Here is a 26,557-nt window from a genome sequence, read left to right as displayed (position 1 = left end):
AATACCAGCAGGTTCTAGGTAATCCCAGGGCCTGCCGGACTAAGGCCTCCCAAGGGTGCCCAGGGTGTGTGGCCCCCAGAGGACTGAGGTCGGCTTGGTAATAAGTGGCATGTTCGGGGCCACGGAAGAGTCTACAAGCTGCAGCTGCCTGTGCAAACTCCGCCTGATGGCAGCTCAAACCCGAGAAAGTGCTGAGCATGTCGGGCTCACTGGCACTGGTGTGTCTGCTCCTCAGCAGACAGTCCCTATTTGAATGTTATTGGTTTCACAGTTTTCTTTGTACTTAATTTGCAAAGCTGTTTAGGATTTATAGCCGCCTAAGAGCCAAAAACAGAAAGGACTTTAAATAGTAAACATTAGTACACATCTAAGACATATTATTACAGAAATCACTTAACCTGGGGTCTGGGGGAATTTTCATCCTTTATAGGGGTTTTTGCGTATCTCTGGCCTGAAATTCCCTGCCCCAGATGACTCCAAGGTGCCAGCTGTGAGTCCTCCCTGGCAGCAGGATGCTGTCCTTTGGGAGCTCCAGTTGGGGACAGAAATTGGAACCCTCTCAAACTGAGGCACATTTTTCTAGAAGAGAAGTCTGGGGTCTAGTGGGGTCTGGTGGAAGGTACTCATCCTCTGGGCCAGATCCTCACTGGTGATCTCTCCCATCTTATTTGGGCACAGACACAGCTGGCACAGAGCAGTGCTCTGGAAATGCTTGTCCTCAGATCTGTCAAATCTCAGGGTGAGAAGCAAGTTTAAGGCTGTTGTCCCACCTCCACATTCTGCAGAGGGCTTGCGCAGGTAATTAAATAATCACAGGGATTAGACCAAGATCGCTTGATAATAAAAATTCTTATTCTTCTGATAGCTAACATGTATCGAGCACTTCTAAGTGCGGGACCCTGCACACAAACAGCATGTGCCATGTCCTCTCTGCGCACTAATTCCTGGACTCCTGCATGGGCTCTGGTGGATGTGGGGAGCACAACTGCCATCCTCGTGAGCTGCAGGAAAATAACTGGCCTGGTCCCTAGCTGGAGAGCGGCAGAGCTGGGATTCCAGATGTGGAGGGTCTGCCTCGGGAGCCTGCTCTAATCATGATGCCTGTTTCTGTCACAGCGTGGGTGAGTCGGCGGCGGAGAAGGTGGAAGAGAGCCCAGGCCTCTCCCAAGGGAACCCTCTCTCCATCCCTTGCCCCATCCATGTCCCGCTTTGGGGATGTGGGGTTGAGTCGGGTGAGGGCTGGGAGATGGGGGGGGTGCAGTCTCACCTGAATCTGCTGTGCTCCTGGGCCTTCTTCAGGACATCTTCCAAAGAGGAGCTGACAGGGACAGAGACGGAGTGTCTGTATGAAGAAAAGATGCTGGAGACCTTCAGCGTGACATGGATGAACTCTGGGACTTGGGTCTGTGAAGGGGTCTCTGTAGCTGGTTCCAACAGGACTGTGCCAGGGAGAGGGGAAGGGGCAGTTGGTCTGAGGGCAGGGGGCCAGGCCTTAGTCCTCCTTTCTTCCCTGGAAGACACTGTGGCCCATCGAGACCTCCTCCTTCCCCTCGGTCCCATCCTGGTCAACACCACCACCACCTGGCTGCCTTCCCAGCCTCCCCTGTCCCTCAGCTCCCACCACCCTCGCCACCCAAGGTCAGGCCCCTCACTGGTTTTTCTGCCTCTAGGATCCCCCTCCCACCTCTCTGCCACAAGCACCCCCCACCCAGGGTTCTTTCTAGAACATACATGTTACCTCTGAGGGCCTCCCCTCCTTTTCACCCTCCTGCCTGCCACTCCAGCTCATTGTCTCAGACTCCACTCTTTAGGGAGACCCTTCCCCCCAACTCCAGTCTTGTACACCTCTGAGCCTTTGCCCTTGCTGCCCCCCTCCCTGCTCTGCCTTTCCTTCCCTCTTCTCCACTGGCAAATCTCACCCACCCACCCCAGTCCCTCCCCAAGATGAAGCCCTGATTCAAGCAGCTAACTGGGACTCATTATGATGTATCAGAGCTAACCAAAATGTGTCTCTCGCCATTCATTCATTCGAACACTTCTGTACTGGGGATCACACAAGGGGCTGGAGATTCATGGCCTGCCCACAGCTCACCATTTGATATCTCCCTCCCCACACTGTGAGCTTCTAGCATCTGTGACTGCATCTTAGCTGCCCGTGTGTCCCACGCACACCTGCAAACCCCTGTTGACTCAGTAAATCAAGATGGAGCAAGTTCCCTTCCTGGGACAGGCAGACCTCATTGCAGATTGAAAAGAGCAGGGCTTCTATGAAAGGCCCGGCTACCTCTTGGTGCCTCACAGTCTGGGGAGATGAGATCCACGTAGCTCTTCTGGTTCAGGATGGGCAGCAGCTGAGAAATCATGAGAGGGTTCTGGAAGGCCTTGTGCTGTAGGCTGGCCAACAGAGCAGCCTTGGCCTTGAGGCATGCTGTGCCCAGCTCCACCGTGGGCCTAAGGGAGGCCATCAGCAACTGGTGACCGAATGGGGAAGAGGAGGCGGGTCAGCCAGCGGGGAGGGGCCAGGTCTTCCAGCACCCCACCGGTCCACCTCCCACCAGCCACCAGGGTGGAGCCCAGCCCAGAGTCTCCTTCCCACCTGCAGTGCCAGAGGGGTGCTGTAGACATTCCCAAAGTGGCCCTCTGGGGTCTGGGCTTTCAGGATCTTCTCTTGCACTCTCCTGAGGGCCACAGTGCTCCGGTTTCTCTGATTTGGGTTGAGGTTGGATAGCTCCAGACAGGAGAAGGCCAAGCCCGCCATGGCCAGTGTGTCTGCAAGGGACAGAGCCAAGTGGGGTCAGCCCGGGCAGGACCTTGGGGCAACAGGCAGTCACAGGAGGGCTGGAGGTAGGGGGACAATATGGTCAGAGCAGCATTTCAGAAAGTTTCCACCAGCTAGGGGGACCAACAGCCCAGTCCGCCCAGTTTCCAGGATGGCAAACTGGGATGGGTGGTAACCATATCCCTATCTGCTGCCTGGGGGTTAGAGGTTGGGGAGAGAGATTGGAGGAGGGAGGGCCAAGAGGACTTTAGCCTACACACTTGTTCCCAAACCTGCCTGCACTTTAGAATCACCAGGGGAGTTTGTTTGATTTTTCTTTTTTTCTTTTTTTTCCTGGCCGTGCTACACAGCTTGTGGGATCTTAGCTCTCCAACCAGGGCTCAAATCTGGGCCCTCGGCAGTGAAAGAGCAGAGTCCCTACCACTGGACCGCCAGGGAATTCCTCACCAGGAGATTTTTAAAGGAGCAGGTGCCTGGGTCCACCCCCAGGTGGTCTGGTTTATTAGGTCCAGGGAGCTGCTTGGGCCCTGGGGGGTTTTAAGCTCCCCACCCTGGGATGATTTAATGTGTCCGCGGTGGGTTTTCTATAAGCCTCTGAGGCAGAACAAGCTCTCTGCTGGCAGGGGCCCTGCTACCTTCTTCTCTCTGGGTACCTACCCTCCCCACCTCCAACCTACTCCATCCTACCCCGCCCTATGCGAGGCACACACACTCACAGAACACAGCCAGGCCTAGAAGGAGACCTTGCAATCATGATGACAAGAAAGGGCACTGGAAACCCAAGGTCACACAGTGAGGAAGCAGATCCAGAATCCAGGCCTCAGGCCTCTCAGCTCATTTGATGAGTACATCATAGCTGTGTATCCAGAACTTTCTCCATGCTGGGCACCATGCTATGCCCTTTACATGTAAGGCATCTTCTATTGAGATGCTGCTGGGGGGTTATTTTACCAGAGAAGCTGAGCCAGACAGGCCAGCTGATCTGTCCAGGGTGACCTACAGTAAGTATGCGATGGAGGATGGGGTCAGGAAGACGGTCCAGCCCCAGCGCTGGCTCGCAGCCCCTGCACCACAACAAACCCTCACCATTGCGCTCCTAGTGGACTCGATAGGAGGGGTCCCAAGGAAAGGTGAGCATGGAACCAGGGGTGGAGGGCTTCATTTGGGGCAGGGGGCTGGAGGAGTGCCAGCCTGGCCTTCAGGGTCTGGCTCACTCACCCACAGGGAAGTGGCCCTGCTGGAGATGCTGTTCGTGTTCCACAGCATACAGGAGCTTGCCCACCACACTGTCATGGACCCGCTTCTGGTGGACACACAGGGCCAGGATGCCCAGGCCGTACTGGTAGTAGCTGGTGTGAGGGTGGCCCTGGTGATTATGCCCTGGGAGGGAGAAAACCACAGGGTGGGGCTGTCATGCTGGGCTTGAGGGGTGACCTCTCTGTCCACTCCCAGCAACCAGCACCGCCAGCACTGGACCCATTGCCTGCACTTCCCGACACTGTCCTTTGGGTCGTGGGATCCATCTTTCCTTCATTCCCTTGACTCATACTTGCTGAAACCCCACTAAGTGTCAGGCGCTGTGCTTGGAGGTATGAATAGTGATGACAGACCAGGCACAGTGCAGCCAGGGCCTCCGGAAATAACACAACCCACGCTCACGAGATCGTGATTATAACTGAACTGTGGACCGAGGTCCACATAGCCAAATAACAGAGGTTTTTGAGTAGCTGGGGAGTCGGGGAAGGATTCTCTGAGTCAGGGATGCTGGGGAGAAAGGGCGGGGGAGAGGTAAAGGTGGAGTAGGAGTGAGCTAGGAGGGGAAGGAAACCTTCCAGATAAGAGGAAACATATGTCAAGACGCTGGTTTGTGAGCTGAGAGAAGGCCAGGGTGGCCAGAGCCCACACAGGGGCGGGCGAGTGGGTGAGCCAGAGGGTGGGTGGGCAGGGCCTGGAGAGGAGAAAAGGGCAGACAGGCTGGGCCTGAGGGCTGTGAACACAGCAGGGAGCAGCTGCTGGAGGATTTAAGCAGCACTAACAAGATCAGATTTATATTTAAAGGCTGGCTCTGTGTGTGCCAGATTGAGGTAGGAGGCAGGAAAGTTAGCGGAGAGAGGTAAGGAGTGAGTAGTAGGGAGGCTGTGCAGCTGTCCCAGAGGTGGGTAATCAGGCCAGTCTTGGTGGGTGAGCAGCAGGGCTTGCCAACAGAGTGTATGTGGGATGCAGGAAAGGCTTGATCAAGAATGGCTACCGGGGCAGGCCCAAGCCTCTAGCGGATATGGAGACGAGGCAGAATGGAGGGCAGGAAAGAGGCCTGGGGAGAAAACCCGAAGTTCTGATGTAGATGTTTCACCAGACAATGTTGTCTCATGCGCCCTCCCCCGCCCTGGCAGACCTCGCCTCCTCACCAATGGCCCCCTTCTCGTCCTCCAGGAATCGCTTCAGCTGTGAGACCAGTCTGCCCCCCTTGCGGCCTCCAACAAACTCGCAGTTGGCCCGGAGAGCGAGCAGGTAGAGGGCCAGCTGGCCCATGGAGGGCTTGGCCTCGGAGTCACTGTTGTCATTGCTGGAGGCAGACATAGGACAACGCCAGTTAACAACACTTCAGTGAGAAAGTGCCACCCTGGTAAGCCTGGCTTGGGGTGCCCCACCACCACCATGAAGTGGAAAAAATCCTAGCAGTTGGAACGTTTCCAAGACCTGCCAAAAGCAGATGTAGTCAGTTATGTAAGTTGTGTATGTCACGCTTATTTCATAAAGATGAGAAATTAAACTCAAGGACAAACTCTGAGGGCTCTTGCATCCAAATGACCTGTTTGCCCCACCATTTTGGTCACACTTCACCCATACACTCTCCCCTTTCTTTCCTCTCCCTGCCCTGCATCCACTTCTCAAGAGGGAGTCCAAGCAAGAGATGCTCCATGGTGGTCCTGACCCTTCACCTCTCATTCAGACTCCTGTGCTGGACCTCAGAACAGGCTTCCTCTTAATGCCCCCTGGAAAGGGAGCACAGATAGTCCGATACTGCTGCTGGGCTCAGTATGAAAGAGTGTGGCCATGGATTAGTAATGTCTGCCTCAGGTACCGGAGGGTACAGTAGCCGCCCAAGGGCCCCAGATTGGCATCTCCAGTCTAGTCAGACCAACCCCATTCCACAGATGGAGAAAGGCCCAGAGGAGATGAAACTTGCCCTAAGGTCTCCCAACAAAGCAGTGACAGGCCCAAACCGGAACGCAGATCTCCTGTCTCTTAGGATGTGGAGCACGCCATGGGGAAAAGAGGAGAGAGAGCGTGGCCAGACCTCAGGAGGCTCTGCTGGTAGCTGAGCTTGAGGCTGTGCAGGTAGTGGGCCTCCTTGGCCCCAGCCTGCAGGCTGGAGAGGCGCAGGCCCACGTAGATACTGGGGTTCAGCTGCTCCGGGGAGAGCCGGTCCATCCAGGGCAAGAGGCGCTGGCCCAGCCTCTCCAGCAGCGTGCTGTCCACCTCTGTTATTTCTTAGGAAAGAGAACAGGCCAAGTGAGGTCGCAGGGCCATGCCACCAGCGACACCTTACCAGGGTCTTCTCCAGGGAATCAACATCCCCACCTTATGTCACCTGGCACACACCCTACTCGTATGCGGGAGTCCGACTGTAGGGAGAGGCAGGGGTAACAGGGGAAAAGCCGGTATCCTGAAAGAGTGGCTGGAGTGGGCCAGGGAGAGGTGGTGGGCCCAGGGCAGAGGAAGCGGGTGCCAGGCAGCCACTCTGCCCATCAGGAGTGACAGAGAGACTGGATGCCCCAGGCACTGCACCCCACCTCCCTCGGTCCTCAGGCCAGCCCTGTGACGTAGGTACTGTCATCACTGCATTGCACAAAAGAGGAGACAGAAGTCCAAAGTTGTGGGAGCATTCTACCCGTTTACAAAAACTTCAGCTCACACTGGGAACAGATTACAGAACCAATTTTAAAACAGAAATAGAGTCACAGATGTAGAAAACAAAACTATGGTTACCAGGGGTGAAGGGGGGCAGATAAATTAGGAGACTGGGATTGACATATACACACTACTATATATAGAATAGATAAGTAATAAGGACCTATTGTATAGCACAGGGAACTCTACTCAATACTCTGTAATGACCTATATGGGGAAAGAATCTTCAAAACAAGTGGATATATATGTATAACTGATTCACTTTGCTGTATACCTGGAACTAACACAACATTGTAAATCAACTATATTCCAATTAAAAAAAAACAAAAACAAAAACACTGCAGCCTGCCCACTGGCTAGCTGGGGCTGCCTGGTGAACTTCCTCTGGGCAGATCTCAAAATAACGCTTTTCCTGCCCCCTCAGTTTAGGTGAAAAGGACCTGAGATTGTGAGGTGAATTGTTAGAAAGCCATCATCCTTTGCGACCATTTATCTGTGTGCTTAGGGATTTACCCACGAGGGAAGCAGAAGCTTTAGGGGTGTTTCCCAGCTCCAGCTGACTGGCGCTTTCCTCCCTCAGGGAGGGAACCTGAGCTGGGTAGGTGGCCTTGGAGCCACTTTAGACTTTTCCCCATTTACTGCCTCCCAGTTGCTGTGGGGCTCCAGCTGCTGGGCAGGCCGCCCCTCCCAGGGGACGGAGCAAAGGAACTGGGGAGGGGGCTGTTTCTCTTTTCCTTTCTCCTTCTCAGTGCTTTTCTGTGTGCCTGCCCCCATTTCTGTAGGAATTTCCCTCTCTCTCTCTCTCTCTCTCTCTCTCTCTGGATCTATCTCATTCTCTCCATCTCTCAGCCTGTCTCTCTCCTTATCTCTCCCTCCACAGTTCTCTTTTCCTCTCCCTTTTCTTCAAACTGGAGGGAGCCCCGCCCCCACCCTGGGCTCTGACCTCCAGCGGGTGAGTCAGCCCTGGGATTAGCGTGATAGGAAGAGGAGCTGGTGCTGTAAAGAGAGGTGGGTAAACACAGTTCAGCCTCCTTAGCAGGAAGGAGCTGCTAAGATTCACCCGGGGTAATAAAAGTGAGCTCCCTCCCCTCAGGGCCTCCAGCTCACAGGGCCGCCCAGCTCTGCCAGCTGAGGACTGGCTTTAACAAGAGGAAGCACGGGAGCCCACCCTGCATGGGCACTAGTGCAGGACTGGGTCAGTTTCACAGCCACACAGGGCTTGAACCTGGTAAAGCAGGTGGGGGGATCCTTGCATCACACCAAGGAGGAAGGCAGGGGAGCATTCTTAGCCCATTTTACAAGTGAGTGAATGAGACTGGGAGTGACTAAATGGCCCAGCAGCAGTGGGCTGCACCCCCGAACCCAGTCCAGGGCTCTTTTGGGGTCAGGGCTATGCACCAACTGTTGAAAGGTTCACACCCACTGAGGGTGCCGGGTCTCCCCTGGGGACTGCCTGGACAGGAACTGAGAGCCAAGGGCTGAGGGGTCTGGTGGCAATTGTGGAACATGCCGGGCAGGAGGCTCCTGGTGCTCAGGGAAGACTGTGACCTGGAGTTCTGAAAACTGAGTCCAGCAAAGCCCTGGAAACCTGGGGTGCCTTGGGCAGGTCACCTGGCCCCTTCAACCCTTGACTGCTTCATGTGTCACCTGCACACGACTGAACCTGCCTCTCGGTTTCTGCAAGGGTCACAGGAGACCCTGCTGGTGTAGGCAGAGTGAAACGCTGTGGGCAGAGGACGACGAGGGATGAAGAGAGGCGGGCAGCCCACCTTCCCTTCCTGCCTCTGCTTCCCGTGGGGCTCCAGGGCACGAGCAGCCCTGAGCCTGTGCGCTCCAACTCCCTGATAGGCCCCAATAGTTCCCGAGATACTCCCAGGGGCACCAGAGAAGGCAGGCCCCTGTATGGAATGTAAAGCAAACGACTTGCCACCACCATGACCCGCCAGGGTCTCCACACGCTCGCTTTCCCTCTGCTGGGGTGCCCGCCCCTCACTCCTTTCCTTGCCAGCTCCTTTTCCTCTTTCAGGTCTCAGTTCCTGCATCACCCCCTGGTGTTTGGAAATCCTTCCCACCCCTTCTCCCTGAATTGGCATTCCCCCACACCCTCCACGCCTTGGGCTTCCTTTGGCACTCATCACAGGCCCCAACACAGCACTGACCTGCCTCTTGACCGCCATCCCCTTCACTAGAATGGAAGCTCTAGGAGGGAGGCGGGGAGACCTGTCTTGCTCTTTGTTCTTTCCCCAAAGCCTAACATGGTGCCTGGCACACAGAAGGCTTAATCAATGTGTATTGAATGAATAAATGAACAAATGACTGAATTAATGGAAGTGATCTTGTCTGGCGGCGAGTCACATACAATTCATCTCAATACAATGTGCTACAACACTGAGGTCCAGCTAAGTCCAAACTGCTGTGGGAGCCCAGAGGGCCAGCTAAGTCATCCCCGCCACACACACACATCTGAGCCTGTTTCTCCAGCTATATAATGAGGGGCTTGGACAAGATGGTCCTCTCTTCTAAGGACCCAGCAGGCAAGAGGCACGGAGTAGATCCAGGTACTCACCGCAGATCTGGGCGAGAGCTCCCAGGCCCCCAAGCAGGAAGAGGAGGGCCCCAAGGCACCCCATGGCAGGAGCAGGGGTGAGCAGCAGGCGGGGAGCAGGACCGATTCCTAGGGCTGGCCTGGCAAAGGCTCTCCTGACCACAGCAGTCACTGCTCCGAAAGAGGCAGCTTCCTATCACTGATTAATCCCTCCACGCCCGGCGGCACGCTGCTAAGTCAGCAGAGAGAAAGGGGAAAAGGTCTGTAGCTGAGGGGAAAGGAAGGCCAAAGAACAGAGGAAGGAAGGGCAGGGCAGAGCAGGCCTTCCTGGAGGTCGGGGACAGGGGGAGGGGGAGGGCAAGCAGCGGTGGTGTGCGACATTGCGAAGCCAACCACATTCTGTCCCCGCTGCCCAAAGAGCCCTGGACCAGCGCAGGAGGTCTGACTTCTGATCTGCCCAAGTCTGTCCGACCACTCCTGTCCTGTATCCCCTTGGCTGTTCCAGAGGTGGATGGGCAGGGCTGGGGTGCCTACCTGGTACCCCTCCCAGAAGGGGCCCCTGAAAGTGTCCACCCTGGCCTGGGACAGGGAGCAGGACAGGGAGCTGCGATGGTCACATGAGCAGCGGCTGGAGTCAGCTGTTCTCTGCCGGCCCGCCCGGCAGTGAGGTGGGGGTGGGGGTGTGTGGAGTGCAGCCGAACCAGACCAGACAGGCCAGTTTTCTCAGCCGATCAGAAAGCTGGGAGCCTCCTGGAGACAAAACAAAGCCATTTAAAGAACAAGACTTAATCATCTGAGACACAAAGCCATGGTTAGCAGGGCCACTTGTCAGGACTACGAAAGTAACCTAAAAAAAATCTCTTCAAGGAGGAGAGAGAACAAAGGATTCCCCACCTGCCTAGGCCCACAGGAGAATCTATGTCCAAGAGTTAGCTCTGGAGGTGCTGTGTTACCTTGGCCAGGTGACTTCACCTCTCTGAGTTTGAAAGAGTTTCTCCTGTGTGAGCTGAAAGGGTTGGAGAAGATCATTCTAATTAAGCTCCCTTCCAGCTCAACTCGTGAAGATGTTATGACCTTAAAACATCTCTAATCACTTCTAAATAAAATTTTTATTGCAATCATTTTATGGCAAATTGCCACAGTTCATTCTTTCAAGATAATCCTGACTTATCACAAGCCAATAAATACAGACATAAATAAATACAGAGACGTGCATCTGTTTACGGAAGTACCTTATAAATATAAAATTAGATCGTCTAGTGCAAGGAGGCTGGGCACAGCCCATCAGGGTGAAGAGTTCCAGGGAAGGAGGGATGCCAGCTAGAGGCCCAACTTCTGCAGATTCTTGGGTTCAGACTTCCACAGGGGCCTTGGAAATTTGTGGGCAATGGAGCTGCCTTGGTTTCGGATGGGACTGCCCCACTCCCCAACCCTCTGCCTGTGGCAGGTGGCAATGATTCTGTTTCCTGCCACCTCCAGGACAGCAGCCTCTGGTGAGAAGCAGCTTCCTTGGGAGAGTCACCTCTGATCCCTGAGGACTCGAAGGTACTGTAGTGACCAGTGGGGATGTGGTGCATTTCCATAGCTATTAGAAACAGAGTGACTGATTGGAGGTGGAACTGGACTGTTTCAGGTAATGCAATCAGGGGAAGTGAAAAAGAAAAACGACTAAATCATTTAGTTCAGGACTTCTGTTTGGGGGTCTATAGCTGAGAAAGTAAAGATTAGCTTGGAATAAGCAGGTAAAAGTTTGCCTGTCCAGACAGGCACGGACAAAGCCAGCTGCAGTATAAACAGGAAACATTTCTCCCAAGGTCACGTTACAACAACTGTAAAGTGTCCTGACAACCATGCTGTGTGAGTGACTATTACTTGTACTTTTTTACCGGGATTTCTTTTTTTCCCCTACAATCACAAACTATCAGGAATTTGCTGTCTGAAATTATGTTAGTAAGAAAGAAATAACCCCAGAGGCGCCAAGTCACTTTGACACAGAGAAGTTGCCCCAGTATGGAATTCCTGGACTCTACGTTCCATGCCTGTCTCAACTTTGTAGTTTCCACTTACACAGGATACTTTGCTGTCCAAACCTGAAGCTGACACTTCTCACGCAGCCCTGTGCTGTGTTGAGCCTATCAAAATACTGCTTGGTTGGGACTTCCCTGGCAGTCCAGTGGTTAAGACTCCACATTTCCACCGCAGGGGGCACAGTTTCGATCCCTGGTCAGGGAACTAAGATCCCACATGCTACGTGGCATGGCCAAAAAAGAAAAAAAAAACAGCACTGCTTGGTTCACATTTCACCTAACCTAACCCCACTCTTCACCCAAATCCTGTAATCGCCTTGCCCTCTGTGTAGTCAGACGCCCTCAGTTCCTCCCTCTCATTGCAGTGGATCAACTGAGCTGACTGTCAGACTAAAGGTTTGTTCTTGGTGGTCTCATGATGACTGGACTAGGATACAGTCTAAGAAAGAATCCAACAGGAAAATAATTAAATTTTATGCATGAACAAGGATATATTGTACAACACAGGGAATATAGCCAATATTTTATAAGAACTATAAATGGAGTATAACCTTGAAAAATTTTGAACCCCTATGTTGTACACCTGAAACTTATATAACATTGTACATCAACCATACTTCAATTTAAAAAAAAAAAAAGAAAGGTGAAGTGAAAAAAAATTGTATGTGTGAAGGTGGTGTGAGAAGAATGAATATAATAAATACATGGCTGTATCGTTACATATGGAATATCCATTTTCTTAATTTAAAATGTAAATATATTAAAATCTTAGAGTCCATTTAATGTAGAAAGATGTTCATAATTAATCTTAAATGTTAAAAATTATATAAGTAAGACATGTGGATTGCATGAAAAATTAGAAAACATGTTAAGGGAGAAGAAGGAGGTAGAGGAAGAAGAGGGAAAGAAAAACCAGAAAATCACTGATAGTCCCATAACCCAGAGGATTGTTCTCAAAGTGTGGTCTGTGGATCCCTGGAGGCCTCCAAGACCCTTTTAGGGGGTCTGTGAGTTCAAAATTACTTTAGAAAATACTAAGACATTATCTGTCTTGTTCGCTTTTTGGGTATTTACACTCATGGTGTAAACCAGTGGCATCTAAAACTGCTAGTGCCTTAGCAGGAATCAAGGCAGTGACACCAAACTGTACTAGTAGTCACTGTATTCTTTTACCCCTGTGCACTCCAGGGTGGGGAAAAGCTGGTTTCACTTAAGAATGTCCTTGATAAGGCAAAAAAAAAAAAAAAATTATTAAATCTCAACAGCAACACCAAAAAAGGCGTCATCCCACAGACCTGGACTCTAGTCTTGCCTCTGTGACCTCTGGCAAGAGACACCCTTTCTAAGCCTGTTTCTTGTAAAATGGGTGTGTGGCACCGTGCTCATAGGTTTCTCATGAGGATCAAATGAGAATGCTTATAAAATGCTTAGCACGGTGCCTAGTGTGTGGTTTGAGCTCATAACACTTTCAGCTCTTATCAATAACTATCTGTCAAAATCCAGGAAAGAATGTTACAGGGAACAGTCAGTGTTCACTTAGCAAGTTTCCAAATTCTAAGGATCTGCATTCCAGCTAAGTAAGAGAAAACAGCCTTGCATGTAACACAAGACTGTTGGACCATCTTAAGCCATGCAACTGAAGAGGTTCAGCTCCAGCCTCCCCCAAACACGCCACAGCATATGGATTCTTTTGAGCTAAAGGAAATCAAGACCCTGTGGGCTCAAGAGAAACGTCTGTCCCTCCCTTAACTACCTGGAAGAACTTACATTGGAAGTCTCTCCCAAAATGAGAATTATTACCAGAGATGAATCTTATCTGAGTGACCCATCTGTGTGGCAGGGCAAATATCTAATTACCAAATGTTTGCTCTTTTGCTTCTTGTTCCTGTGAACTGCCCTCCTTCCTGTTGAAGCCCCAGGTCCCTATCCCATTCCTTAGCTCAGGATGGCATAAATACCTCATTTTACCTTTCTATCTTTGAACCTCTCATGTATGTGGGGTTCTCGTACTTACAAAATTAAATTTGATTTTCTCCTGTTACTCTGTCTCACGTCAATTTGATCATAGACCAGCCAAAAGAACCTTTGAACGGTAGAGGAAAATTCTTTCTCCCCAACACAAGGCTGGGAAATATCAAATGATGCTGTGGCAGGACTGGAGTAATCCTGTCCGGCAGCCTTCCCCTCTTTCCCCTGCATTCCCCCTCCCTCCTCAAAGGCTAGCGGTCTTGACAGGACCTCAGGAGGGGACACACTGGATTCCTACTTGCAGGTCCCAGGAGAGCTGCTCAGACAGATCCTTGGAATTGTTCTGAATTCACAGGTGACTCTTGCAGAGGTCTGGGTCCAGCTTCAAAGTAAATATAGGGCTCATCTTCCTTTCCTTTGGCCACTTCTCCAGCCAAAGACAGTATTCCAGGCAGAGGGAACAGAATGTGTAAAGACTAGAGGTAGCTGAGGAAAGAGGATTGGCAAGGAAACAGTGGAAGAGGCAATGCCTCCAGGTCCTGGTGATCAGAAATGGCAGAGCTAGGGACTTCCCTGGCTGTCCAGTGGTTAGGACTCCGTGCTTCTATTGCAGGAGGCGAGGGTTCGATTCCCGGTCGCAGGAACTAAGATTCCGTATGCTGCACGGTGCGGCCAGCAATGGCTGAGCTAGAAGGACACTTGGCATCTGACCAACTGAGCTCAGGTGCAGAATATGCCCTTTACTTCTGTGTGGACTTGGGCGTGTTAATTTCTCAGCCTCCATTTTTTTAATCTCTAAAGGGGTCATAACAATACCCACATGTGGGAGAGTTTTTATGAAGATTCAAGTAGGTCAAGAAACTGGCCCGCAGTCTGTGTTCATGAAACAGATTCTGACTCAAGATATAAAAACTGAGTGGCCACTGTGTGCCAACGGACATACATTTTTTTCAATTAGCCCTCAGAACAGCTCCATCGTCCTCCAGTTTGTTAATGAGGAAACTGAGGCTCAGAGGGGACAATTGACTGAGGTCACGGCAGGCAGTGGCCAAGGGACCTTCCTCTGTTGTTGCTCCTGCCTTTCTGGGAGCGCTTCCATTTCCACCGTTAAGACCTTCAATAATAATGAAGACTAAAAGTGATTTATTATTATTATTATTACAAATAATATTTTAAAAACCAGCCTGGTACATGGCAGAAAAAAATGATATCTCTTTCGTAATGTACTTCAAACCTATACCTCAAAGAATCCCAAAGGAAGGGGAGGGATAAATCAAGAGTATGGGATTAACAGATACACACTATTATATATAAAATAGATAACCAACAAGAAACTACTGTATAGCACAAGAAACTATACTCAATACTTTGTAATAACCTATAAGGGAAAAGAGTTTGAAAAAGAATATATATATATATCTGTGCTCTAGAGCCCACGAGCCGCAACTAGTGAAGGCCACGCACCTAGAGCCCGTGCTCTGCAATGAGAAGCCACCACAATGAGAAGCCCGCACACCGCAACAGAGTAGCCCCCACTCGCCGCAACTAGAGAAAAGCCCACACACAGCAAAGAAGACCCAACACAGCCAAAAATAAATAAATAAATTTGTTTAAAAAAAAAAAAGAGTGGGGAAAGGGTGCTGACTTAAGAAACTGTGATGATGAGTGGGGTCTGTAGAATAAAGGCAAAAAGATCTGCACATAAGCACTATATCATGAGGGTGAGAGTTAATAATTCTGATGCTAGCAGACATGAGTATTGGAATTGAACAATTAAGCAAATGGATGGCAGGTTACAGAAGGCAGGTTTCTCACTCTTGGAGTCGGGGTTTACAGACAAGCAAGGGAGGAGGCTAGAATGATCTGTGTGGTGATGGTAGTGGTGGAGACATCAGTATGAATTCATGTTTAGCTTAATACAGACAAAGATGGTTGCATCCAGAAATAGTTATAGGTATGTGTGTACACAACAGAACAGTACACACAAACATATTTTTTGCTGTCAGCTGAGAGGGTCTAGAAGCAAAGACAGCATAGTAGCAATAAGATTACCAAGTGCCCAGAGTTTGATTTATAATAACCGTTCTCCAATAAAAGGAAGCAGGTTCCCCTAATATGACTGATACTAGGACTGGGACAAGAAATATGCAAGATGAGCCTGGAGCATCTTATAGGGCCAGAAGGTAAGGAAGTACACACATGCACATGTGCACCCACACTGATGGAGTATGTCAAAGGGATACAGGAGCAAACTGAAGGGGGGCCCCTAGTGGCCAAAGCTGGAATAATTTGAGCAACAAAAGTGATATTAGACTATAACCCAAAGTAAAAAATAAATATCCATGCTTACATACTGATATAAATAAATGATTCAACAAATAAATAAACACTGACATACACTGAACGTTTGTCCCCCCCCAAATTCATGTGTTAAAACCTAATCCCTGGGCTTCCCTGGTGGCGCAGTGGTTGAGAGTCCGCCTGCCGATGCAGGGGACACGGGTTCATGCCCTGGTCCGGGAGGATCCCACATGTCCCGGAGCGGCTGGGCCCGTGAGCCATGGCCACAGTGCCTGTGCGTCCGGAACCTGTGCTCCCCTACGGGAGAGGCCACAACAGTGAGAGGCCCGTGTACCGGAAAAAAAAAAAAAAAAAAAAAAAAACTAATCCCCAATGCCATGTTTTCTGGAGGTGGGGCCTTTGGGAGGTAATTAGGAGCCGTCATGCATGGGATTAGACTCCTTATAAAAGATACCCCAGTAGGTAACTAACAAGGACCTACTGTATAGCACAGGGAACTATACTTAATATCTTGTAATAACCTATAATGGAAGAGAATGTTAAAAAAAGAATATATATATATATATAAATATATCTATAAATATATCTATATAAATAAAATAACTGAATCACTTTATTATACACCTGAAACTAACACATTGTAAAACAACCATATTTCAATAAAATTTTTTTAAAAAAGAGAGACCCTGGAGAGAGCCCTCACTCCTTCAGCCAGGTGAAGACACAGTGAAAATTTGGCTGTCTATGAACCAGAAAGCAAGCCCTCACCAGACACCCAATCTGTCGGCACCTTGGTCGTGGACTTTCCAGCCTCCAGAATTGTGAGAAACAAACTTCTGCTCTTTGCAAGCTACTTATGGTATGGTATTTTGTTATAGCAAGTCTATGGTATTTTGTTATAGCAGCCCAGACAGACTAAGACAAATGGATAAGAGACAAATCTCTCATGCAGAAAAATTCCCAATAATGTATGTAGATACTCTGCCTTCAAGGAGGGGGAGCATAACTCCCCACTCCCTAAGTGTGGGCTGTGCAGAGTGACTTCCTTCCAAAAAATACAGTACGGAAAGTGGGTGGGAGGAAGAGCATCTTTACAATCGAGAAGCCCAACAAGCAATTCATCAACCAAATGACCAAAGCCAAGGTGAACAATGATAAATCATGTTGACAGCATACACCCTTGATAGGATGTGATGAAAATGGCACTTCGCCTCTGTGGTCTTCTTCCTCCAACCCACAGTTTTTTTTAAATTTATTTATTATTTATTTTATTTATTTATTTTGGCTATGCTGGGTCTTAGTTGCAGCATGCATGTGGGATCTAGTTCTCCAACAAGGGACCCAACCTGGGCCCCCTGTATTGGGAGCGCGGAGTCTTACCCACTGGACCACCAGGGAAGTCCCTCTAACCCCCAGTTTAACCATGAGTAAAAAAACAAATTCCAAACATCCTGCAAAATACCTGACCAGGACTCCTCAAAACTGTCAAGGTCATCACAAATAAGGAAGGTCTGAGAAACTGTCACAGGCAAGAGGAGCCTAAAGAGACATGACAAATGTAACGTGGTGTCCTGGAACAGAAAAAAAAAAAGATATTAGGTTTAAAACTAAGGAAATCTGAATAATGTATATTAATAATAAAGTATCAATATTGGTTCATTAATTGTAACAAATGTACCATACTAATGTTAGATGTTAATAATAAGAAAAACTGACTGTGGGATATATGGGAATTCTCTGCACTATCTACTCAATTTTTATGTAAAGCTAAAGCTGTTCTAAAAAATGAAGTCCTGGCGACTTTCCTGGCAGTTCAGTGGTTAAGACTCCACGCTTCCAATGCAGAGGGTGTGGGTTCGATTCCTTGTTAGGGAACTAAGATCCCACATGCTGTGCGGCGTGGGGGGGGGGTGAAATTAAAAATAAAATCTATCTATCAATCTATCTATCTATCTATTTGGCTGCATTGGGTCTTAGTTGTGGCTCGCAGGCTTCTCTCTAGTTGTGGCACGTGGGCTCAGTAATTGTGGCACGTGGGCTTAGTTGCCCCGTGGTATGTGGGATCTTAGTTCCCCAACCAGGGATCGAAGCCATGTCCCCTGCACTGGAAGGCGGATTCTTAACCACTGGACCACCAGGGAAGTCCCCAAAATAAAGTCTACTTCTTTTTTAAAAAAAGGAGGAGTCCTTAAAATGATCACCTCATCATTTCTGTGGACTTTGAAGATATGTTGCTGGTGTCCTTAAATAAATAATCCTATGTTCTGGAGGGTCTACTGATTTTAAGCAACTTATGGAGAGTGGGGGTTCTTTTGGGAGACTAGGTTAAAAGTGATGCTACTTTAACCAGTTGCTCAAAGACTCACATTTTGATTTTAATTGTTCTTAGTAGAAATTAAAATCTTAGTATCATCTTTTTGATAGATTATCAAATATCATAGTTGATTGACTTCAATTTTGTCTCAATCAGCCCATACATACTAATTTTATGCTTCTTTTTGCAAGTTAAATCAATAAAAATGTGATTTCAAAAAAATGTGAGCTGTTAAGAGGCATGGAAGACAGAGTAAGATGGTCCAACATACGTCTAATGGAAACTACAGGAGGAAAAAAAATGGTGAGAAAGAAGAAGCAATATTTGAAAATATAATGGTTGAGGATTTTCCAGAATTGAGGAAAGATATCAATCCTTGGAATGAGGAATCCCAGTGAATCTCAAGCTGGATAGGAAGACAGAAAGTGACACATTATCTACAGAGAGATGGTAATTCTACTGACAGATATCTTCTCAATAATAACAATGGGAGTCAGATCAGACTAGAATGATATCTTCATTGTGTTGAGACTGTACTAGTCACTTGAATTCTGTACTCAGTGAAACCATCACTCAAAAACAAAAATTAAGAGTAAAATAAAGACATTTTAAGACACCCCAAAACTGAGAGTTTACTTGCACTAGAACCTGACTAACATACTTCCAGAAGAGAAAAAAAGATGATTCCAGAAGGAAAGTCTAAGATGTAAGAATGGGAGCAAAGAAAATGTCAAGGCTGCAGATAAATGTAAACAAATATTGAGTACATAAAACAATACCAATAATGTGTAACATACAGGGTTTAAAATTAAGGTAAAGTTCAACAATTTTATGTAAGTCTAGAGGGTTCAGATTGGAGTTAAAGCCTACTAAGATCCTTTTATTAAAATTTCTGAAGAAGACAAAGATAATGATAAACTTTAGGATCTGCTAAGTCAAATGTGTAAGTTAAAAATTTTGGATAATCATTTAAAGAACAGAAACAGAGTATGTAAACTAGTAGAAGGACAAACAGAGTTATTGTGGGGAGAATTTAATCTAAAAGAAAACAAAAAGGAGGGGGAGAAAAAAGAAACCCAGAAAAAGTGAACAGGTAGAACAAAAATAAGACAGAAGACAGAAACCCAAATATATCAGCCATCACAATCCATGTAAATGGATTGAACTATCCAGTTCAAGGGCGGAGACTATCAGGTTGGTTTTTAAAATACCCAGCTATATTCTGTTTTCAAGAGAAATTCCTATAACATATAAATGCAAAAAGATTAAAAGTGAAAGGTTAGAAAAAGATATACCAGAAAAATACCAACCAAAATAAAGTTGGCTTAGTTATATTATTATCAGATCAAATAGTCTTAGGCAAAAAGCATTAATAGAGACAAAGAGCATATATCAGATTGTATTTTGCAAAGATGGCTGCAACAATACCCCCTGTCCCACTGTGGTCTTCTATAATTTTGTCATTCATCCACAAAGTCTAAGTCCCCTCCCTTTGAATCTGGGCAGATTTGTGACTTGCCTGTAAGTTGCAGAATATAGGAGAAGTGATAATATATGACTTCAAGTCAGAAAAGAAAATGCACTGCCACCTTGCTCGTGGCAACACTTGAGAGCTGTTGTGTAAGCAGTCCAACCGCCCTGAGGCTGCTATCCTGGATGGAAGCCTAAATTGGCCCAGGAAAGTAATCCACATGATTACCTGAAGAAGCCCTGTGATTACCTGAAGAGACAGAAGCATGTCCAGCCAGCCCCCAGCTTCTCCAGCTTTCATGACTATTCCAGCTTTCATGATTTCAACTGCATAAGACTTATAGACAGAAACAGTCAACTGACCCCATCCCCAATTTCTATTTATTTATTTTTTTATGGCTGTGCCACACAGGGATCTTAGTTCCCTGACCAGGGATTGAACCTGTGCCCCCTGCAGTGGAAGCACGGAGTCCTAACCATTGGACTGCCAGGGAATTCCCCCATGCCAAATTTTTAACCCTCAGAAACCATGAGATAACAAAATGATTCTTGTTTTAAATCATTAAATTTTGAGATAATTTATTACACAACAACAATGACCAGAACAGAGGGTTACCACATATTGATAAAAGATTCAATTCACTAAGATTTTTTAAACCATTCTAAACCTAATAATATAGCTATAAAATAAAAGGTGAATTAAAAAAACTGCAAGGAGAAATAGAGGACTGGCCTTTGCCCTCAGCTTCTGGGAGGTAATCTCTAAGCCATTGGAATGTCATGCCTGATAGGAGTGTCCTTGTTTGACTGGGGGCCTTGAGCCAGACAGATAACAGTTTTTTGTTTTTTTTTTGTTTTTTTTTTGTTTTTTTTCTTTTTGCGGTATGCGGGCCTCTCACTGTCGTGGCCTCTCCCGTTGCGGAGCACAGGCTCCGGACGCGCAGGCCCAGCGGCCATGGCTCACGGGCCCAGCCGCTCCGCGGCATATGGGATCCTCCCAGATCGGGGCACGAACCCGTATCCCCTGCATCGGCAGGCGGACTCTCAACCACTGCGCCACCAGGGAGGCCCCGAGATAACAGTTTTTTAGGGTGGGGCACTTTGGTTCATGTGACAGCAGCTTGGACCTCCTGAGGGCTGGAAATTGTTATCAGCCACATGGGTAGTCAACCCTGCTTGAGTGATGGAGCCCAATAAAGACTCTGGACACCAAGGCTTTGGTGAGCTTCCCTGGTTGGCAATACTCCATGTATAGCGGCATGCATTGATGCCAGGAAAGTGACACTGCCCTGAGTCTCTAGGGGGAGGATGACTAAGCTCCACGTTTGGTACTTTCCTAAACCCTGTCCCAAGTGTCTCTTCCCTTGGCTGGTTTTAATCTGTATCTTTCCCTGTAATAAACTGTTAACTGTGGTATAACAGCTTTCACTGAGTTTTGAAGGTCCTTCTAGTGAATTATCAAAACTGAGGATGATCTCAGGGATCCGTGCACTTGCAACTGGTGTCAGAGTGGGAGTAGTCTTGTGGACTGTTCCCTATCTCCACAATTGGTTGAATTTTTGCACTACCTAATCTCCACCAAGAATAGAATGGATAAAGTATGGTATATTCTATATGGCAATTAGCATGAGTGAACATTCACACAACAATAAGGATGAATTTCACAAACATAATGTTGATTGAAAGAAGCCAGACAAAAAAGAAAACAGCATGTAGGGAACTAAAATCTCCATGAATGTCTCAGTCCTCCTGTAAAAAGCCCTAGCCTCCTGAGAGGTGGAAATGTATACAATATAAAGGGCAAATGCTTGCTTTAACTTCCCCTAAAAGCATTTTGCTTTCCACATACCATAAGACTTTAATCTGTAGCCATTTGTGTAGTTAATTGGTCTTATCCAAAAGGATAATAGGGACTTCCCTGGTGGTCCAGTGGTTAAGACTCCACTCTTCCACTGCAGAAGCTCGGGTTCAATTGGGCATGCTGTGGCGGGGGTTAGAGGTGGGGGGGAGAGACAGAAACAAAACGATAATAGAACTTATCTCCCTGAGAGAGTCAAATGGTTACAGCCCAGACTAGGCCCAGAGTTAAGCTCCCAAAGGTACCAGGAAGACTAGAGAGCTATCTCCCTGTCATAATGGATGAAGTCCACACATCCAAACAGCTCTAGGTCACAGAAGCCAGACACTGGGGCTTATCCAGTCCTTGAAGCAATGCATTTACATTCAAACAGGTTAGGGTAAGTATCTAAGATACTTTTCATTCAATCTCCAAAAAGCAGAGGAGAGGCAGCTGCTTTTCTGCTGCAGGTAGAAATTAGAAAATCTGTTGTTCTCTATCCTTCATTTACGGGGTGTAACTTGGCACTCACATAGAAAGTTTCCATCAGTTCTCATTGCACTGCCTGTGGGTCTAGGTGCGGGGAATGATGCTGCAATGTTACCCTGGCTGTTAATCTGGTTGTGAGTATCAAGATAGAGCTCTGTTTCCTGACCCAGAAGCCTCATGTTTCTTCAGTATGCACATATAAAAGTTATGTATCTGTGTGAGTGGAGTAACACCTCAGACCTTTCACAGTTCTTGACAAACCATACTATGAGATTCAATTGATATAATTGTCTACTGAAAAAAATGCACAACCTAAAAGTTTAGAATTGGGACTTCCCTGGTGGTCCAGTGGGTAAGACTCTGCACTCCCAATGCAGGGGGCCCAGGTTCGATCCCTGGTCAGGGAACTGGATCCCGCACGCATGCTGCAACTAAAGATCCCACATGCCGTACTGAAGATCCAGCGTGCCATAACTAAGACCCGGCACAGCCAAAATAAATAAATAAGTATTTTTTTTAAGTTTAGAATTATGTTTTATTCAGCAGACTTTCTGAGGACTTAAGCCCAGGATACAGCCTCTCAGAAAGCTCTAAGGGACTGTTCTGAAGAGGTAAGGGAGGAGCCAGGATACATAGAGCTTTTGCAAAAAAATAAACAAACAAAAAACACACAAAGAAACAAATGAAAAACAACAAAAAGCCCAGGTAGTTGGAACATCAAAAGATTACTGTTAATTAAAGAGAAAACAGACATCTCAAGTTAATGAATTTAGTGCTTTTCTATGTATGGGAAGATGCAGGAGTCTGGGCTCATTGAAATCATTCCTTTGATATGCACCTTAGCTATCTAGGGCTAGTATCCTGTTTTTCTCCATTCTGAATCCCTTCAGGGTGTAACAGGGAATTCTATTACAAGTTAATCACTAAAGGGATGTTTCCTATAAGCTTGAATTATAATGACCCACCTCTGGGACCCCTGCCTCCCAGGTGATGAGCACTAAGCTAAAATCCCTTTGTTTAGCTCACATCCTGACCAGGCCCACCTGTGAATGACTACAGGCAGGAGGAAACTAACACATCCCCTCCTGAGGCTGACCAGGAAATGTTTGACTTTACTCCCTCCCCTTTTAGTATAAATGAAGCCTGAATTCTAACTCAGGCAAGATGGTTCTTTGGGACATGAGTCCACCATCTTCTCGGTCTGCTGGCTTTCTGAATAAAGTCGCTATTCCTTGCCACAACAACTCATCTCTCAATTTACTGGCCTGTCGTGCAGTGAGCAGTATGAGCTTGGACTTGGTAGTAAGGATGCCCAGTGAGGCTGCTGCAGTGGCTGATGGCCTGATGGCAGGAACATCCTTTTTTTTTTACTGATACAGCAGGTGACTTTTTTTGTCCACATAGAGTTGAAAAATAGGCAAAACTAAGGTATGATGTGGGAATTTGATTAGTGATTCTGTTTGAGGGATAGGAACTGGAAGGGGGCACTGCAGGGAGGGCTCCTGGGTGTTGGTCATGTTCTGTTTCCTGAGCTGGGTACTGCTTATATGGGTGTATTTGGTTTGTGAAAAATCAAGCTATAAATCTATGACTGGTTGTGTTAGTCCTGGTCCTCCAAGAGCAGATGCCAAGATGGTATTAGATGTGCATAGGATTGATTGGGGAAAACTCTTATGAGTATAAAGGGAAAGGGAACCAGAGGAAGCCAGCGGACCTGTCAGACTATGGTGCAGGTCTGACCCCTGTGAAGGAGAGAGGGAAGGAAGGAAATAGGTAAGGGAGGTCTGAGACTGCTGTAGAGATATTTTTATTGATAGATCTTTACTGGAGTATAATTGCTTCACAATACTGTTAGTTTCTGTTGCACAACAAAGCGAATCAGCCATATGCATACATATATCCCCACATCCCCTCCCTCTTGAGCCTCCCTCACACCCTCCCTATCTCACCTCTCTAGGTCATCGCAAATCACCAAGCTGATCTCCCTGTGCTATGCTGCTGCTTCCCACTAGCTAACTATTTTATGTTCGGTAGTGTATATATGTCGATGCTACTCTCACTTTGCCCCAGCTTCGCCCTCCCACCCCATGTCCTCAAGTCCATTCTCTGTCTACCTCTTTATTCCTGCCTTGCAACTAGGTTCATCAGTACCATTTTTTTTGTTTTTGTTTTTAGATTCCACATATATGCGTTAGCATACGGTGTTTGTTTTTCTCTTTTTGACTTATTTCACTCTGTATGACAGACTCTAGGTCCATCCACCTCACTAAAAATAACTCAATTTCATTTCTTTTTATGGCAAGTAATATTCCACTGTATATGTGTGCCACATCTTTATCCATTCATCTGTTGATGGACATTTAGGTTGGTTCCATGTCCTGGTTATTGTAAATAGTGCTGCAATGAACATTGTGGTACATGTCTTTTTGTTTTTGTTTTTTTGAATTTATTTTTTATACAGCAGGTTCTTATTAATTATCTATTTTATACATATTAGTGTATATATGTCAATCTCCCAATTCATCACACCACCACCACCACCCCTGCCACTTCCCCCCTTGGTGTCCATACGTTTGTTCTCTACACCTGTGTCTCTATTTCTGCCCTGCAAACAGGTTCATCTGTAGCATTTTTCTAGGTTCCACATATATGCGTTAATATACGATATTTGTTTTTCTATTTCTGACTTACTTCACTGTATGACAGTCTCTAGATCCATCCACATCTCTACAAATGACCCAATTTTGTTCCTTTTTATGGCTGAGTAATATTCCATTGTATATATGTACCACATCTTCTTTATCCATTCGTCTGTCGATGGGCATTTAGGTTGCTTCCATGTCCTGGCTATTGTAAATAGTGCTGCAATGAACATAAGGGTGCATGTGTCTTTTTGAATTATGGTTTTCTCTGGGTATATGCCCAGTAGTGGGATTGCTGGGTCATATGGTAGTTCTATTTTTAGTTTTTTAAGGAAACTCCATACTGTTCTCCACAGTGGCTGTATCAATTTACACTCCCACCAACAGTGCAGGAGGGTTCCCTTTTCACCACACCCTTTCCAGCATTTATTGTTTCTAGATTTTTTTTGTTTTTGAATTTTATTTTATTTTTTATATAGTAGGTTCTTATTAGTTATGTTTCTAGATTTTTTGATAATGGCCATTCTGAACGGTGTAAGGTGATACCTCATTGTAGTTTTGATTTGCATTTCTCTAATAATTAATGCTATAGAGATTTAAGAAACTTTCAGCAAGGCCTACGGCAAGCCCTGGGATCAGTTACTGTAGTGGGGCTTCCCTGGCGGCTCAGTGGTTAAGAATCCGCCTGCCAATGCAGAGGACATGCGTTCGAGCCCTGGTCTGGGAAGATCCCACATGCCGTGGAGCGACTAAGCTCGTGCGCCACAACTACTGAGCCTGCGGTCTAGAGCCTGTGAGCCACAACTACTGAAGCCCACGTGCCTAGAGCCCGTGCTCTGCAACAAGAGAAGCCACCCAATGAGAAGCCTGCGCTCCGCAACGAAGAGTAGCCCCCGCTCACCGCAACTACAGAAAAGCCCGAGCGCAGCAACAAAGACCCAATGCAGCCAAAAATAAAAATAAATTAAAAAAAAAAAGTTACTGTAGTGTAAGTGCCTGACAGTAAGCTTTTTCTTTTTTTAATTGTAAGTGCCTGACGTTAAGCTTTCGATTGCTGAGGCATTCATTTCAAAGACACGCACCTCAAACATTTTGCGGGACACAGTTACTAGTTAAACAAATAGATAAGGAGACAGGCTGCCCCCACCCATGAAGTCCCTCCCCCCCTTTTTTCTTTTAGCCCAGCAGCTTGTGAGATCTTAGTTCCCTGACCAGGGATTGAACCTGCCTCTTCGGCAGTGAAAGTGCAGAGTCCTAACTGCTAGACCTCCAGGGAATTCCCCAAAATTCCCCTTTTAGAAAGTCCTGGGTAACTACATAACTGACTGCTTGAGTGACCCCACTTTTCCCTTCCCGTGTCCTAATTCTGGCTCTTCTGTTTTAAATGTGCCAATAAAGAGTGAACCTGTGAAACCCTAGGCACCTCATCCTCAACCCCAATAAAGGCAAACCCCAGGTGCATGCTCTCTGTGACCTTGCTGTGTGGCCCCAGACGTGCCAGGTACCCTCCAGGACTTGTAATAAACCTTTTCTTTTCCCCCCAAAGTTCCCTAATGGTTGTTGCTGAGGTGTATCTTGCAATCACAGTGAGAACCGCAAGGACTAGTCCATCCACGACACTGGCTCCAGTTGGGGAAATGTCTGGGGTGCGGGGGGCTCCCACTGGTAGTACAGGCCCCCCAGGCACTCCTAGCCGATAGCATCACTATCGATGATAGGCTGAGACTGACACAAAACAGTCACCCAGCAAAGGAGTCCTGTGACTCCAAGGACCAGGCCTCTCTCAGTATCCTTGCTGTGCTCAGTCATTGGCTGGGAGCCCATGGGAAGCACAGCCTTCGCACTAGCACTCGATGGATTTCAGAGCACAGCTGGGGTGATCGGGCAATTGTGCTCCCCACAGTAGGAGACCTGAGAGGCATGTTTTGAAGCCACTACAGTCCACCCCTTGCACCACATACATTTACTTTTCCACACAGGTTCAGGGATAGTTCCACGGGCCTCTCTTCCTGAGTGGAACCTAATCAACTACTACTGGAATAAACTATAACCTCCATTGCTTTGGTTGATCCGTGACTCAGGGCTGCAGTTGGTATTCATCTTCTTCCACCATCCATCCTAGACTCACCTGAGTCTCAGCTCTTACCTCAGCAGGTCTTGATGATAGCATAACCCAAACCTTATTGCTGAGGGTCGTGAACCTCTGGTATGTTAACTCTTTTCATGCCAGGGGTAATTCATGTGTCCATTCTCCGTTGCAGTGGGCAATGGAG

The 26,557-nt window shown here is 47.4% G+C and overlaps 1 protein-coding gene and 1 non-coding gene across 6 annotated transcripts in view; one reads left to right on the top strand and one right to left on the bottom strand.

Annotated features, from left to right (window-relative positions):
* TCN2 (transcobalamin 2) overlaps positions 1–26,557 on the bottom strand; it is a 33,836-nt gene that overhangs the window by 3,915 nt on the left and 3,364 nt on the right. For 2 of the 5 annotated variants that reach the window (XM_060118573.1, XM_060118572.1), the window contains 5 exons: positions 5,185–5,342; positions 3,998–4,159; positions 2,597–2,769; positions 2,285–2,471; positions 1,268–1,439 (listed from right to left, as the gene is read on the bottom strand). In XM_060118573.1, coding sequence (XP_059974556.1) covers positions 1,268–1,439; positions 2,285–2,471; positions 2,597–2,769; positions 3,998–4,159; positions 5,185–5,342 — 852 coding nt within the window. Of the gene's footprint in view, positions 1–1,267; positions 1,440–2,284; positions 2,472–2,596; positions 2,770–3,997; positions 4,160–5,184; positions 5,343–6,077; positions 6,271–9,257; positions 9,469–9,770; positions 9,859–26,557 lie in introns of those variants that run through there. The other 3 variants (XM_060118570.1, XM_060118569.1, XM_060118571.1) reach the window with 3 other exon arrangements.
* Positions 21,977–22,049, top strand: TRNAG-CCC (transfer RNA glycine (anticodon CCC)). The gene has a single exon. It is a non-coding gene; the product is annotated as a tRNA-Gly (tRNA).

Source organism: Mesoplodon densirostris, chromosome 15, assembly GCF_025265405.1.
Source record: "Mesoplodon densirostris isolate mMesDen1 chromosome 15, mMesDen1 primary haplotype, whole genome shotgun sequence".
In the NCBI taxonomy this organism is placed as follows: Eukaryota; Metazoa; Chordata; class Mammalia; order Artiodactyla; family Ziphiidae; genus Mesoplodon; species Mesoplodon densirostris.
This window is presented reverse-complemented; position numbering and strand designations above follow the sequence as displayed.